Raw genomic sequence first — 16565 nt, 5'->3', positions numbered from 1 at the left:
ATCGACTTGTTCTTGTCACCTAACCAACTCATCCACCAAGTTTTGTCATAATCCAGACAACTTTTTGAAATATCATGCTACATTTCTCAATGTTCTTCTTCTTCTGTTTCGTTTTCTTTTTCTCCTTGCATATGGCAGCAATCATTTTGTTGGAGCATGACTATGCCACTGATGCTCTGCCCCTATACCAGTAGTGGTACTCATTTTGTCAACCTCGGCAGGATTACATGCAGAGTCAACCCTACCCAGTGTTAATTCAATGGTAAACAGGGCTCAAACTCAGGACCATAAGATCTCAAGCAAGCCACTAACCACGAAGCCAACACCAGGCTTTTTCAACAGTGAAGAACCACATTAAATTTATTTTAAAAAAAAAATTTTTTTTTTTTTTTAATTCTCGTATTCAGCTCAGATCTTCACCAAAATCGAACAAATATGTCCTTGTCACACAGACACACACCCAACCTGTCCACCAAGTTTCGTCAGAATCCGTCCACAACTTGAGACATCACACGATATAATAGTACAATTGCTTTTGGCCCCATCTCTCATTGGGAAGAATCGCAAGACATTCTGGGATCTGGATCTTCACCAAAATCGAATCAATTTTTTTCCTTTTCACACACCCCACCTCTCCAACAAATTTAATCCAAATCCATGAACAACCTTTTGAGACATCCTGCTCACAGACACACAGACAGACAGGGGTAAAAACATAACCTGCGTCCACCTTCGGTGAGGAATGTAATTATGAAAAATGATCAGCTTGAATTAACTTCCCCACCCCACTTCATAAAGACATCAAATGAAAAACAATTTATCTTACAAACTACAAAAAGAAGTCTTACCTGAGGGGATTTCAAAACTCAAATTGACCTCAGGAGAACCAACAAATTCATGCGAGTACTACGGAAGGAAAAAAGAAAATTGGGTGGGGGGGGGAGCCTGTTACCAGTTGGAAATGAACAAAGTATGATTATTTTTTAAAGTACAAAATGATTGCTATTATTATATTATTAAAGAAGAATCCGAGAGATAATGGCACATGCACACACACACCAAAGCAAAAAACCTCCATTAATTCACTTAACATCACATTACAGGGGTGGGGGGGGGGGGCACAATGTCTTGTCACCCCTTGTAAAAATCCTGGTTCAAATGACATTGCCTTTGTGTGTAGTTAATTATTTTCTCTTTTTACCTTTTTCACATCGAGTGAATGGAACCACATGAAAAGAAACTTGATTTTAATCGTATCACTACACAAATGCTCTGGAAAATGTCCTACAAAACATGGCCATCTGAATTATTTTCTGCAATAACAATGATGGAGCACAAACAGATCCACTGGTCTATTAAGGTTTGTGTCATAAAGTAAGAGTCAATCCATCCATTGGGACCATACTCTGTGCAGAGCTTTGGTGCTGCCTAAGCAGTCTCCTTGGCTATTGGGCACAATCCTGGACGGGTCGCCAATCCGACACAGTAGACCAGCATGCTGGCACTCATTTTGCCAACCTCGGAACGATGACAGGCAGAGTCAACCCTACCTGGTATTAATTCAACAGCCGAGTGGGATTTAAATTCAGGATTCTCGGATCCCAAGCCCACCACCGTAACCTTTAGGCAAACACCAGGCTATATAAAGTAAGAGGACTGTAAATGTATGTGGTACTCGTACTTGAAGAACCCTTCAGCGTAATCAGCTAACATGATAAAAAGCAATGTCAATTTTTACAAAGGGTGATAAGATAGGGGCCACCCTGTCGAGTAGCGATATACTAGGAGTCGCAACATGGCACAGCCTGGAAAATGTCTGGTCACGTGGGTCACGTTTCCATTGAATGAGTACACAATAGTCATTGTCAAAGTGTTGCAGTTAACATGTCATGGTCCATGACATGATCAATTCCAAAACAAGTACAGGTACAAAGTACACCGCCCCCATGCCAATTAAATGAACAAATCCTCCAGCACACATCAGCGGGGCACCTTCAGCGCCCGGCAATGCCGCCTTGCAGCACATGGAGACGGAATTGGGAGGGAGCAATGTACAATAATCGATTTTAATTACTCAATTAATCAAATAAATGATAATCATCCGAATCTGTAACTTTTTGAAAATTAAATTTAAAAAAAATCAAATTAATTAATCAATAAATTAAAAATACTCTTACAGCCAAATCAGTTGGTAACTGGCGTATCCAAATATCAGCTTCCCAGCTCAAAATGTGCCTGAGATAGTATCAGGATAATAAATAAAATATGTAATGAAAACGTCGATAATAAGTCATTAATCAAAAAATTAAAAAAAAAAAAAAAAAAAAAAAAAAAAAAATCGGTTTTATCAACGCAATCGTTGATAAAAAAAAAAAAAAAAAAATCGGTTTTTGCCAAAGCACATCTTCATTTTGGTCCCCAAATTTCAGCTTTCTCGCTGAATGGATGGCAGAGATATCACCTGCACAAACAAGAAAGAAAATAATTAATTGATTAATCAACAAATACCCTATTATAGCCAAATCGCTTGATTATTGTCGTATCCAAATATCAGCTTTCCTCGATCAAAAGGTGATGAGACATAAAATAAATCGATAATTAATAAATTCATTTATTAATCAAAAAAACTAAATAAAAATACCGTATTTTCAAAGCACCTCTTCACTTTTGTCCCCAAATTTCAGCTTCCCCGCTCAAAGGATGGCTGAGATATCACCCCCCAAAAAAATTTTTTTTATTTAAAAACAAACAAACAAACAAGCAATCAGCACATTCAAAGTGTCCATCAAAAATACCCTTTATAGCCAAATCAATTGGTCACTGTCATGTCCAAATATCAGCTTCCTCGCTCAAAATATGCCTGAGCTATTGCCAGGAAGAGAAATAAAATAAAGTAATAAATCGAGAATAATTAAGTCATCAATAAATTGATTAATCAAAAAAAATAAAAATAAAAAAATAAAAAAAAAACCTTGATTGATGGATCTTAGGTTTCGGAATGTCATGATACACCAAGGACAAGACAGATGTGGAGAAATGGACAGGTCCATCAGCACAACCCCATGATCAGAAATACTAAATTCCAACACAGAACGATCAGTAATAGAAACATCACCGGTAATAACGAAGTCCAATGTATGACTTTGATTATGAGTGGGAGATTGGAGATGTTGTACAAATGAAACACACACAATGACATCGAGGAAATCAACAGCTGGAGTGCACTTTGGACAGTCAACATGAACGTTAAAATCTCCAAGAATAAAGAAGTCAATAAAAGTAGGACAAATATAATTCAAGAAATCAGAAATCTCAGTTACAAATGAAGGATTAGATCTTAGGGCATGATAAACAAGAAATACAGCAGATGGTTGAGGAGTTAAACATTAAAAAGAGGGAATCAGGGACAGGTAACAGATTCAGGTGAAAATAGTCACGATACAAAAACTGCTAAACCTCCACCTTGTTGGAATCCACGAGCCTTTTTAATTCAACATCCTCATCGCTGGGTGGGATGTTATCAGAAGCAAAATAGGACAAGACTCCCTCAAGAAACAAGCTAATAAATTCATGGCATTGTCTGTCTGTCTGTGGGTCCAACACCAATCACACCAAAACTACTGGGCCAATTTCCACCAAACTTGGCACATGGACCAAGTTCGACCTCGTGGTGAACATGGACTACTTAATTTCATCTGTAATCGCAGGGGCCGGGAGGTAAAGGCGACAAAAATTATCTACGTAAATGTGTATTGTGGAGCACCACCCAGAGGTGGTGGCTGAGGGTATTACCAGTCAGCTGTGGAGATAACTTGCGTTTTTGTACTGAACACGTCTCCGAGATTGGGAAGCCCAAAGCTAACCTCCACTAAAGACCCTGTCACACCTTGACGTTTTAGCCAGCGTATGGCAAGGTATCAAAATGTATGCAAAACGCTGGCGTACACTTAACTATCGATGTTTTTTCCCAGTTTTGGACGTATTCATAACGAGTTGGACGTATGCATAACGTATTTGTAACGTACACAGAACGTTTCAATCACATATAGATAACTTATACCAACGAATGCTGAGGGTGTTGTGGCGTTCACAACCTATGCCCAACGATAGTCTAACTTATGCATAGCGCGGCAGCGTATCGCCGACGATCACTTGGCGGAGGCAATTCATAGGCTGTGGCTCGAGGATTCAAATCATAACCGCACTGGACATCGAAGTGCGAAGCCGCTGTCACACCTTGACGTTTTAGCCAGCGTATGAAAAATTTGTCGAACCAAGCTGGCACACGTCGAATACATTAAGAACACGCTGGCATACGCCGAGAAATTTTCAGCATGTTGAAAATTTCGACGTACTCGGCGTATGACACACGTTCCGCATACACTGGCCATAAGTTGTAGGCAAGTTACGCGATCGTTGACACACGTTACTCATAAGTCGAAACACATCGAGGTAATGGTTAGCGTCAGTGATCCAGACTCCCTGGTTTTTTTTTTTTTTTTTTTTCCTTCGGTACGACGGTGATGTTGACACTTCGATTTCTAGTGCGGTTATGATGTAAATCGTTGAGCGGCAGCCTATTAATTATATTATATTATAACCACACTAGAAATCGAAGTGTCAACATCACAGTCATACCGAAGGGGGAAAAAAAAACAAAAACAGAAAAACCAGGGAGTCTGGAACACTAACGCTAACCATTACCTTGACGCGTTTCGACTTATGAGTAACTTACAAGTAATGTGTGTCGACGCGTGTCAACGATCGCGAAATGTGCCTACAACACGTTACTCATAGGTTACAAATAAGTTTCGGGTACGCTAAACATTACCTCAACGAGTTTCGACTTATGAGTAACTTACAAGTAACGTATGTCGACGCGTGTCAACGATCGCGTAACGTGCCTACAACTTATGGCCAGCGTAATGCGGAACGTGCGAGTCATACGCTGGCATACGTCATAAAATTTCAAGCATGGAAAATTTGTCTAACAGATTGGCGTACTACGACATATGCCAGCGTACTCTTAACGTATTCGACGTGTGCCAGCGTTTTAGCAAAATTTTTCATATAATACGTCAGGCATACGCTGGCTAAATCATCAAGGTGTGACCGGGCCTTAAATCAGGGAGGGGGGAGGGTGGGAGGTAAAGGGGCGGGATGGGGGAGGGTAAAAGGGGCGGGCAAAAGGGACGGGATGGGGGAGGGTAAAAGGGGCGGGATGGGGGAGGGTAAGAGGGGCGGGCAAAAGGGGCGGGATGGGGGAGGGCAAAAGGGGCGGGATGGGGGAGGGCAAAAGGGGCGGGATGGGGGAGGGCAAAAGGGGCGGGATGGGGGAGGGCAAAAGGGGCGGGATGGGGGAGGGCAAAAGGGGCGGGATGGGGGAGGGCAAAAGGGGCGGGATGGGGGAGGGCAAAAGGGGCGGGATGGGGGAGGGCAAAAGGGGCGGGATGGGGGAGGGCAAAAGGGGCGGGATGGGGGAGGGTAAAAGGGGCGGGATGAGGGAGGGTAAAAGGGGCGGGATGAGGGAGGGTAAAAGGGGCGGGATGAGGGAGGGTAAAAGGGGCGGGATCCATCCATAATCCATTGGGACCATACTCTGTGCAGAGCGTTGATGCTGCCAAAGCAGTCTACTTGGCTGTTGGACACAATCCTCGACGGGTCACCACTCCGACACAGTATACCAGCAAGCTGGCACTCATTTTGCCGACCAAGGAAGGACGACAGGCCGAGTTAACCCCACCCGGTATCAATTCAACAGGTGAGTGGGATTTGAACTCAGGACCCGAGGATCCCAAGCCCGCCACCCGAACCATTATATTAACACCAGGCATAGGTGCAGGATGAGGGACACGGCGTTGACCGCAACGCTCGGCACCCCCTGTCAGTAAGAAAACTAAACCCTGAATTCGTCGCCGAAGCCACAGTCTCCTGTTTCTTGGTTCACAAAACGACAATGAAACGAACAAGACAAACTTATGTTACATTGTCAAAGAACACACAATGTCCTTCCATAAATTGAAATGAACTCTGACCTTCAGGAAAATCTTCTCCATGACATGATTAAAACGCATCTCATGCCTCAGGAACCCAGAACGCAAAAAGTCATCGTCCATGACGCAGATCCAGTCTCGAGACAAAAACGGCGCCAGATTTCAATTGGTGAAGGAGAGAACCGCGACGATTCTGATTGGCTGATCCTGTACGTGCGCATACGTCACCGTTGTTGTTGTTGTTGTTGTTGTTGTGGTTGTTGTTGTTGTGGTTGTTCGTTTACACTTTGACAAGTTTGTGAACTGTTCAACTTGAATCTTTCATTATTACTGTACTCTCCTGTTAATTTGGTAATAAAAGAACTAATAATGTATCAATGATGAAGTCGATTGAACAGTAGTAGATTGACAAGTAAGGATGGGTGATTCCGGTAATTTTGGAATCGATATTAAATCGATTCCGAATACTTTTTCAAGGAATCAATGAAATCGGGAACACGATTCCGAGATATTTTTTATTTGGTTTTGTGGAATGGGGGATTATTACTCATTAGATTTCATGTGCAACGCGTCAAGAACAACGGCATGCAAATTCCAATCGTTGTCAAGGAAACGGCCGCACGTGAGAGTGATGAGTTTGACAAGATGTCCTGCGGGAGTGTTCCGCCAGCGAGCGGCTTGCTCACCTCCGTGGAGAATCACACCTTCTGCGGAATAGGGCATCGATTGCAAGTTTCCTTGAATTGTTCCACGGGTACAGCAGCGCAGTCACGGGACACCAAAGCCACCATTTCTATTGTTAGGAATTTGGAAGCCTTTTGCACACAGACAATCAGCAGTCCCATAGTTCAGTTATCTCGTTAAGTATACGTATGTGGATAGTTAGAATTCCTCCCCTATGTCTAATGGGTTAATTTCATGTGTGCGCTGCGAGTTTCTTTCGAGTTAGTTTTCTACATCAATTCACTTCACATCACGGCGCCATTACGCACGTATTCGAAACCACCAACATCGGCGGGGGTGAGATCATCTCAGAGCCGACTCCACCTCAGCCAGATGGAATGTTCCCCTCGTCCAATCGGGGGTGAGATCACCTCAGGGCCGACCCCACCCCCAGCAAGATGGAATGTTCCCCTCATCCAATCGGGGGTGAGATCACCTCAGGGCCAACTCCGCTCCAGCAAGATGGAATGTTCCCCTCATCCAATCGGGGGTGAGATCATCTCAGGGCTGACCCGATCCCAGCAAGATGGAATGTTCCCCTCGTCCAATCGGGGGTGAGATCACCTCAGGGCCAACTCCGCTCCAGCAAGATGGAATGTTCCCCTCATCCAATCGGGGGTGAGATCACCTCAGGGCCGACCCAGCCCCAGCCAGATGGAATGTTCGCCTCGTCCAATGAGGGGAGGACACCGATCGCCCGATGCCCCCCGACCAATCCGGAGGCAAGTTACCTCAGAGCGGATCCCTCCACCCACCCAGGGGGGAGGGATAAGAAAGGTGACGGGCTGTCTCAGCGGGGTCTGTGGTCTGGTTTTTCTTTTTCGGGGTTCCTTGTTGGTCGGTGGTCGTGCTGGTGCTCGTGGTGGTGGTGGTCGTGGCGGAGGTGTTTTGTGGTGCTCATGTCGTCGATCGTCATTCGTAGCAGCCAGGATCGCTTGTTGGATTCTGGGTCATGGGTTCGAGTCCCACCGTGGTGGGTTGTGTTGGAGCGCTCAAGCTGGGGATCCCCGTTCCCGTCCACGGACTCCGACTCGCATATAAAACTGCACGAGGCGGCCAGGTACCCGGCCAGACTCTGACCCTCAGCTCGCCTTCCATCCCGAACTGAAGGGCCGAATAAAGACCCACGAGGTCCATTTCTTTTTGGGTGTGTGTGTCTGTCTGTGGCCAGTCTGATAAGTAGAAATAGTTTAAGTGATTGCCTTTGTACATTTGCCTACATCTATATTCGTGGTTAAGTGTGCTCTGTTTCCCTCCCTCTTACATCTATCTATAATTCCAGCAATCTCTGTGTGTGTGTCTGTCTGTCTGTCTGTCTGTCTGCGACTGCCGTTTCTCACCGACCGCCGGTCCGATCTCATTGAAACTTGCCAGGAATATTGCCGGGGACCCGCGGATGTGCCTTTTCAAGGTTTGATATCGATCGGACGAGCGGTTCCCAAGTTACGGCTATTTATCTGTCGACCAATGACAGGACACAGTGTTATGACATCACGAATGACATCACAATTAATGTTTATTGTCTTGCCAAAACGAAGTTTTTGCAAGATATGTTAGTCAGCTTGTATGTTTTTTTTTTTCTTTTTTTTTGTCTGTAATCACGTATAAAAAATTCTGCAGAGCACAGTTATCATTGGAAATTTTTGTAACTTCGCATATCAGAGGCCTATAGAGGTCCCTTTCAGTGCACAAAATTTTGAAGGTCAAGGTCAAAGGTCAAGGTCACTTTGGCACAAATCAGGGGAGTCGACGAAACCCTTATTTTTTGAGTAATTTTGATTGGATCGTCTTCAAACTTCATGGGAATATAGTTCATGGTCTGGCGCTCAGCTGATTAATTTTTGGTGGCGATTGGCCTTGACCTTCATGGTTAGTGCCTCAGGTCAAACATATTTGACCCCAAGGTCAAATTTTCAAGTTTTAGGAACCATATCGTGTAGTACCTCAAATTGAACACCTCGATGAGTGCTCTCTAGATATGTCAAGCTTGAGACATTATGACGTCATTTGGTGACGTTTTGAGGCAAAAGCATATTTTTCATGGTTACTCTGTAGAACGATTCTCATCGGAATCTCTCGTAGGCAGATATTCCTCAAGGAGTCGCTCTTGGTGGATAGCAGCTCTGTTCACCTCAGTGTGACCTTAAAGAAGTCACACGTGGTCACCTTTTGGCAAGAGTTTATTTATTTATTTATTTATTTATTTATTTATTATTATTTATTTTGCATGATTGAAACTTGCCAGGAATATTGCTGGGGATCCGCGGATGTGCCTTTTCGAGGTTTGAGAGAGAGAGAGAGAGGCTGCACATACTGGCACTCACCTACGGGCACGCACCTACGGGCCCGCCCCTACGGGCCCGTACTTGTTGTAAATAAATAACTGTTAAATGTTCCAGTTCGTTGTCTGTGCTTACTTTCATTGACCCAGTATGGTTTGGGCTTGAGAATTATGAAGGTCGATTGTGCCGTAACTTGTTATTTGGACCGGTGCGGCTTTGGTAATTCCTGCTCGGTTACGCCGGATCCGAGTCGGTAACAGCGACTCAGTTCGGACAAAGCCAGCCAAGGGTGTGGTTTCCCCGGTGGCTAGACCGCACGGCTACTTCGGTAAATTGGAATCAGACAAAAAGACCCTCATCGCGCGGTCGAAATATTGGAGGCCACAGTCCATTAAGCGACCCGTCGACTTCGGAGTTATCCGGAGTGACGACCTTCAATTCCGGTGTTCGGTGGGAGACGGCCCAACTGCTCCGTCTGGCGGTCGTCCTCGCCACCGAATCCAGCACCACAACACTATATCCCGTTCGTCGTGGGGAGTGGTAACCGAGATAAACAGTCTGCAGTCACATTTTGATGGCCAGGTTTGTGCACAATTTCATCGTTAAATGACAGTAAGTGTGCAGACCAACGTGCAATTCTCATCCCAACTCGACCAAGACCATTCAAAGACATTAGTGTGGTCAGTGGACTGTGGTCTGTCCACAGGATAAATTTCCGACCCCACAGGTATATACGCCATTTCTCAGTTGCTCAGAGGCAGGCCATTGCTTCCTTCTCCACTGTAGAGTACTTGCGTTCACATTGTGTGACCGTTTCCTCTGTGGAGTCTTCATGAAGTTGAGTGAGCACTGCTCCGAGTCCGTAATCATACGCGTCTGTGGTCACAATTGTGGTCATAGAGGAGGATCAAACAAAGCAAGTACAGGCCTGTTAGCAATCAATTTTTTTACCCTTTCAAACTGAGTGTGCGCAGCATCAGTCCAGGAGAAGTCAGTATTTGAGAATTTGGTGTGCGTTCCAGAATGCTGGTGTATGTAGCACACGTTGAACGCCGTGGCTGGAAAACGTGTACGCCCTATGCGATGACGACAGTCACGGCACACGTCATCACGCGCTGATGTCTCTATTATCCAAACAGGTTGAGAGGGGGCGCTAACTACCCAATCCAACGCATTTAATTACATCTTAACCCCAAGAGGGAAGCTGCTGTTATTAACGTTCATGACGGAAATAACTATTCTAAGAGGCTCGGTGCTGTGTGCATTTCAATTTCAGCAAGCGGTTTATAAAACCGTAACAATAACCTCCGTCCACTTTCGGTGGTTGAGGTAATGATAACAACTGTCGGTGTATCTGTATTTGGAAATTTAATAATAGCTAAATTTCACTTCACGCCCTGATCCAGGATAACCTGATCCATTGGTACAACTACTCACGTGGAATGTTTTAATGATAATTATGACGGCATGCGTTATGAGCTGTGGCAGCCATAATGGAAAAACGGAAAAACTTTGCACCTCTGTATCTGAAACCACACCACTGAAAAAATTTAAACTTGGCACACGGCAAGTACTCCTCATGGGGAATGAGTGACTTTATATGACGTCAAAGGTGCCTTTGTTGTGACGTCATAATTGCATATGTGGAACGCTCTGTCCAATCAGAATGAAATTTTTTGTGGGTCATCTACGGATAAAATGCTCCACAAAAACATCTTTGATGATGTCATCGGTCACGTGATTCGGCAGCCATATTGTTTTTTTTTTTAAATCCTTCAAAAATCTTCTCAGAAATGGATGAACAGATTGAGGTGAAACTTTACACATATGACCACCTATCCATGAGGAACAAAAGGTTCACACATATGACATCAGAGGTCACATGATTTGGCAGCCATGTTGGATTTAACCAAAAACATAAAAAATCTTCAGCAGAACAGCTTGTCAGATCGATCGAGGGGAAACTTCACATCAATGTTACACAAGGCATGCATGAACAAAGTTATGAAGGAATCATTGGTGTCACATGGTTTGGCAGCCATATTAGATTTAAGAAAATATTTTAAAATGTTTTCTCTGGAACCGCTTAATCAATTGATGTGACACCTCACAATCATGGTCGAGTCGGGAGGGGGAATACATGTTTTAAATTTCAATTTGATCGGACACATGGTCTGGCAGCCAGAGTTATTGAATTTTTTGTTGTGGGTTTTTTATTCTACTCTATTTTTTTTTTTTTAATAAGGCAAACTTGGCTGTGCTCGGATGAGGTTGAGGGTAGAGGAGTAGCAGCTGAAATGTGAATCTGATCTCAGTTCCTCCTGATGACTTTGTTTTTTTATTTTTGCTTGTTTGGGTTCCTTCTGATTACCCCATTGCAGGACTGTACCTATTTGGTCTCCCATTTGATCTGAATTGAATTTATTTCAATCCCATTCTGAATTTAATTCAATAATAATAATAATAATAATAAACGTCATGGGTCAGAGTCAGGTGTCCGATCAAAGCGGGGTTGCATCAAAACGGGACGTCTTGGTACCCGGTCATCACTGCCAGCAGTTATAAAGTGGCAGTTCGAGTTATGTCTCCTTCATTACATAACACACCAGCACACAAACATCACACAATATAAGTCCTGGCAAGGGTCTGCAATCTCTGATTGCCCTTTTTCTTGGTCAGACAATGGACATAGGTAGGAGGTTGCAAAATTGTGTTTCGGGATAACAAACCTGTTATCTCAAGCCATGTCACTGCTCGGCACCTCAAAACATAGTCAATTAAAATCGAACCTAGTTTTGACAAGGGTCTCGTCAACACTTCAAACTTATCATCGGAGATAATTACTTTTACATTTCAATGGACCATTTTTACACGATGATATTCCTGTCTTTTGCTTATACTTCCCATATTTACCTCCACCAGCAAAGGTGGGCGGAGGTTACGTTTTCACCCATCCGTGTCTGTCTGTCTGTCTGTCTGTGAACACGATACCTCAAAAAGGTGAGGACGGATTTGAACGAAACTTGGTGGAGAGGTTGGGTGTGTGACAAGGACGAATTGATTCGATTTTGGTGAACATGTGGATCTGGATAGGAGAATTTTTTCAGTGATTCCTCTCCATTGAGAGATGGGGCCAAAATGATATCGAGCACGATATCTCAAAAAGTTGTGGATGAGTTGGGTAGGTGACAAGAACAAGCTGATTCGAGTTTGGATGTGGCCTATCAGTGCGATACAAAAGGTAAATTGTTCAGTTTGGCAGAGTGATGCACTCCACTGAGTGAACTCCGAGTTTAATGGACGACATGACTTGTGATTTACCCTTTCATAACAACGTCAGGTCAGGGATGGGAGCATGTGCCAGAACAGCGCGTCGCTGCATCCACTTTCCGCCGGTACTCCAGGGGCCTCCGTCTGGCCATCCCTCAGGCAGATGCCAGGCCCATCCCCATCTCCTTGAGATGATGGTCAACTTGCTGCAACCACGAGGCACGTGGTCGGCCCATTGGCCTCCTCCACTCACGAGACTCCCTCGCTGAAAGAATCTGGTGAGCAGGATTGGCATCAGGAAAACGAGCCACATGTCCATACAGCCGCAACTGACGCTAACGGACCATGCAGGTAACAAATCTCATCCGAGTCTCTCTAAGCAACCGCTCGTTGGACACAAAATCCGACTAGCGATAGCCAAGGATTCTCTGAAGAGACCCGGTACCAAAGGAATTAAGTCTCCGTCTCAGATCCTTGGTCAGAGTCCAAGTCTCACATCCATCGAGCAAGACTGGAAGCACCAAGGACCTGAAGACTCGGACTTTCATCCTCCCGCACAGATACCAGCAGCGCCACACCCCATGATCCAGTGAATCCATGACTCCCCAGGCCCGACCCAGACTATTGACCTCTGACTCACAGGCAGCAGAGACATGAATATCACTGCCAAGGTAAGTGAATGTCTCCATGACCTCAACATCCTCACCACAAACAAGCACAGACAGGACAGCAGCATCCAAGATGTCATTGAAAGCCTGGAACTTTGTTTTGACCCAAGAAACCCGTAATCCCAGTGGCTCCGACTCCTCATTCAGCACCTCGAGGGCCCCCAAAAGGATATCTAAAGTCTCCTTAAAGATGACTGCATCATCTGCGAAATCAAGGTCCGAGATCTTGACATTCCCAAACGATGCACCGCAGCTTGATCTCTTCGACATCCTCCCTAGAATCCAGTCCATATAAGTGCTGGAAAGTGTGGGGGCCAGTACATACCCCTGACAAACTCCAGTAGCAACTGGAAATAAGTCAGAGATGGTACCACCACATTTCACAGCACTCTCAGTACCAGAGTAGAGCTCAGACATCAGATCTATCTGTTTTGGTGGCACCCCACGAAGACCAAGAATCCTCCAGAGGGCATCCCGATTCACTGAATCAAACGCTTTACAGAGATCAACATGGGCTGCAAGCAGCCCCTGCCGAAACTCTCATCTGCGCTCGGTGAGGACACGAAGAGCAAGGATACGGTCAATCGTTGACATCTTTGGTGTAAAGCCTGACTGCTCTGGACGCTGGTGCTCAAGCAGATGGTGGCGAACCCTATCAAGAATTATCTGAGCAAAGACCTTGCCCGGCACTGAGAGCAGCGTCACCCCTCGGTAGTTGTTGCAGTCTTGGCGATCACCCTTCCCTTTCCAGAGAGGGACAACAAGGCCTCTCTTCCAATCAGTTGGGATGATGCCTGTGTTCCAGGCAGAGCACAAAACTGCATGCAACGACATGAGTGCAGCATTTCCACCAGCCTTGAGAAGTTCAGCATGGATGCCACAGATCCCTGGAGCTTTACCCCATTTCAACCGATTTAACGCAGCCCATGTTTCCACAAGCGAAGGTGGACCACAGTTGATTGGAGGGTCAGCAACAGAGATTGTAACAGCCTTGACATCCAACTCGACAGCTGGTGGATCAGCCTGGTACAACCGCTTAAAGTAACTGGCCCAGTGGGCCTTCACTTCAGACTCCTCTGTCAAGAGCCTACCACTCTCTGCTCTAACTGCAGTACACCGAGGGATGGGCTTGGATGAACGCAATACGCAAATTCCGCTGTAAGCGAGATGAGAATCACCTGTCTACAGGTGATGCTCTACCCCCTCACAGATTCCTCGCACATAGGCCTCCTTGTTCATCCTTAGTGCACGTACAGTTTTACGCCTCAGCTCCCTGAACAGCTCAGCTCTGCCATTCAGCCTGGCCCTGCAACTCCAGTCAATGGTATCCAGTGTCCCTTGAGAGACAAAATTCTTCTTTGCCCTACGGTGAGTTCCAAGACATCTACCGGCAACATCAAGGACAGTGGTCTTGAAGGCAGTCCACAACTCTTCAGGACCGCCCAAAGCACCCAGACTCCTCAAATGTCCATTCAGCCCGTTCGCAAACTCCTCAGCTACCCTCTCATCCTTGAGCTTGCCAACATCCAGCCTAGGCTGGGATGGTACCATTCTCCCGGATTTAAGGTGCAGCTTTAGAGTTGCTACAACAAGCCGGTGGTCAGTATTGAGGAATTGAGCACTCCTGTAGACCCTGCAGTTCTGGATCATCCTCCAGCGACCATCAACGAGGACATGGTCAATCTCCTTTGCCACACCGCCAGCGTTGGAATACCAAGTCCAGCGATGAGCTTGTGGGCGCTGAAACCATGAACCAGCCACCCTAAGTCCATGACTTCTTGCAAAGTCAAGGAACTTAGTGCTATTCTGGTTCATAGTTCCAGACCCATGGGGACCAACACACATCTCATAACCATCCCTATCAGTTCCAGTCGATGCATTGAAATCCCCCAAGACTGGAAGTGTATCTCGTCTGGGGCACTGATCAACCACAGACTCGAGCGTGGCGTAGAATGCATCCTTCACGGTGAGATCACTCGCCTCAGTCGGAGCATAAACAGAGACCAGAGAAATGACACCTAAGGAGAGTGAGTTTTATGGACGACATGACTTGTGATTTACCCTTTCATAACAAGCAGGAGGCCTTTTACAATATTTATTTATCTGGATGCACCCTTGTGGCTGTTTGGCTGCATTATTTTCTGGGAGGATGGTTGTGACGCTGATGCACTGCCCCTGTTACATTATTCACTTTGTCGAGCTCAGAAGGATGACAGGCTAAGTCAACTCCCCTGGTGTTCGTGCAACGACATGACAGGGACTTGAACTCAAGGCCCGAAGATCTGAAGCCAGCCACCTTAACCGTTCAGCCAGTACAACGCTTTATAAATATTAATAACATGCATTATACTTGTACCAGCTTGGGTGCTGTAACAGTTGGAGCGTCCCCTCCGAGTCTGGGAGGTCGGTGGTTCGAACCCCGTCCGAGAAACACCAAACACATTTAAAAATATATAAATGGTCTGTGCTGCTTCTTTGCTCGACGCTCAGCATTTAAGAAGGAAACACAAACAACCACAGGTTGGTAATAGTAGCGCAGGCCTTGATGGGCCAAATGTCCCTCTGTTTAGCACAAGAAACTTGTTTGGGGAAGTTTTTGTCACCAGAGGATCAAGGAGGATTGAAAACGAAGGCCCGAACACCATTTGATGGAATGATGTCACGACAACACCGCTTTCATCGGCGGCCGCCATTTTGTTAAGCAGTGTCGAGCTTGCTTGAGTCTCTTCAAATCAAGTTAACGACTTACTTGACGAGCGCTAACTAGCTGCTTGGTAACTGAACATTCCCTCCGATCATATATTTATTCACGTTAACACGTCGTTTGTTCAAGGAGGAGAAACTCTCTTGGGGAAGATCGGGGGGGGGGGGGGGGGAGAATGAAGTCACCACAACCTCCATCTTTCCACATCGGTGTGGTGGTCAAAAAGACACACAGACACACAGACAGACACCAAATTGCATGTTTCAGAAAGATGATGATGATGAAAGTCGAAACGATGATACAATCCACGTGACCTTTACATGGCAGATCACAAGTGTGGTGACGTCATATGTGTATGCCGTTTTATGGATTGTTGGTTTGAACAGGAAGGAGGAAAAGGTGAAATGGAACTAACACCTCCTATTAAAACTATTACAACGTATTAATTCGTGAGAGGATTTTAAAATAGACCATTACGATTATAGACTATTATAATATTATACCGGATATACCACCGGATTATAGATTATAGTCTATTATAAAATAGACCCAAGCGAACTGTTCCCCATAATAAATAACGATTTATTTATTTTTTAGTTAATGCATGACGATGATGAAGACTTCCAATCGACGATTCCGTGCTGAAACGTCTCTGTTGAAGTGCGAGGAGACTGACGTCACAGACGTAACCACGTGGATACAATGGAACAGTCACGTGATCCTCGAGGTGGGCGTGACCGAACAATGAATCAGTGCGACGTGGGAATCTGACGGTGCTGGACGTGTTTTCGACGGCTCCAGGATTTTTTCACTGAATACTTTTCCACAAAGTGTGTTGGCTTTTCCAAGATGGTTCTTTTCAAGAAGAAATCACAACGAAGGTCTCGCACCGATTTTTCATCACATTAACAAGTGAATTTTATCT

General features: G+C 45.2%; 2 protein-coding genes across 4 annotated transcripts in view; one reads left to right on the top strand and one right to left on the bottom strand.

Moving 5' to 3' along the window:
* LOC147031841 (uncharacterized) overlaps positions 1-6196 on the bottom strand; it is a 145408-nt gene extending 139212 nt beyond the window's left edge. For both annotated transcript variants that reach the window (XM_085868276.1, XM_085868271.1), the window contains exons 1-2: positions 6036-6196; positions 849-906 (exon numbers count right to left, since the gene is read on the bottom strand). In XM_085868276.1, coding sequence (XP_085724402.1) covers positions 849-906; positions 6036-6116 — 139 coding nt within the window. In that variant the 5' untranslated portion in view covers positions 6117-6196. The remainder of the gene's footprint in view (positions 1-848; positions 907-6035) is intronic.
* A 10185-nt stretch (positions 6197-16381) lies between these two features.
* The window catches only part of LOC147031840 (uncharacterized), a 53320-nt gene continuing 53136 nt past the window's right edge, over positions 16382-16565 (top strand). For both annotated transcript variants that reach the window (XM_085868258.1, XM_085868251.1), the window contains exon 1: positions 16382-16521. In XM_085868258.1, the coding sequence (XP_085724384.1) occupies positions 16490-16521 (32 nt within the window). In that variant the 5' untranslated portion in view covers positions 16382-16489. The remainder of the gene's footprint in view (positions 16522-16565) is intronic.

Source organism: Eptatretus burgeri, chromosome 2 (genome assembly GCF_056783735.1).
Source record: "Eptatretus burgeri isolate ZD-2024b chromosome 2, Ebu_testis_v1, whole genome shotgun sequence".
Lineage (NCBI taxonomy): Eukaryota > Metazoa > Chordata > Myxini > Myxiniformes > Myxinidae > Eptatretus > Eptatretus burgeri.
This window is presented reverse-complemented; position numbering and strand designations above follow the sequence as displayed.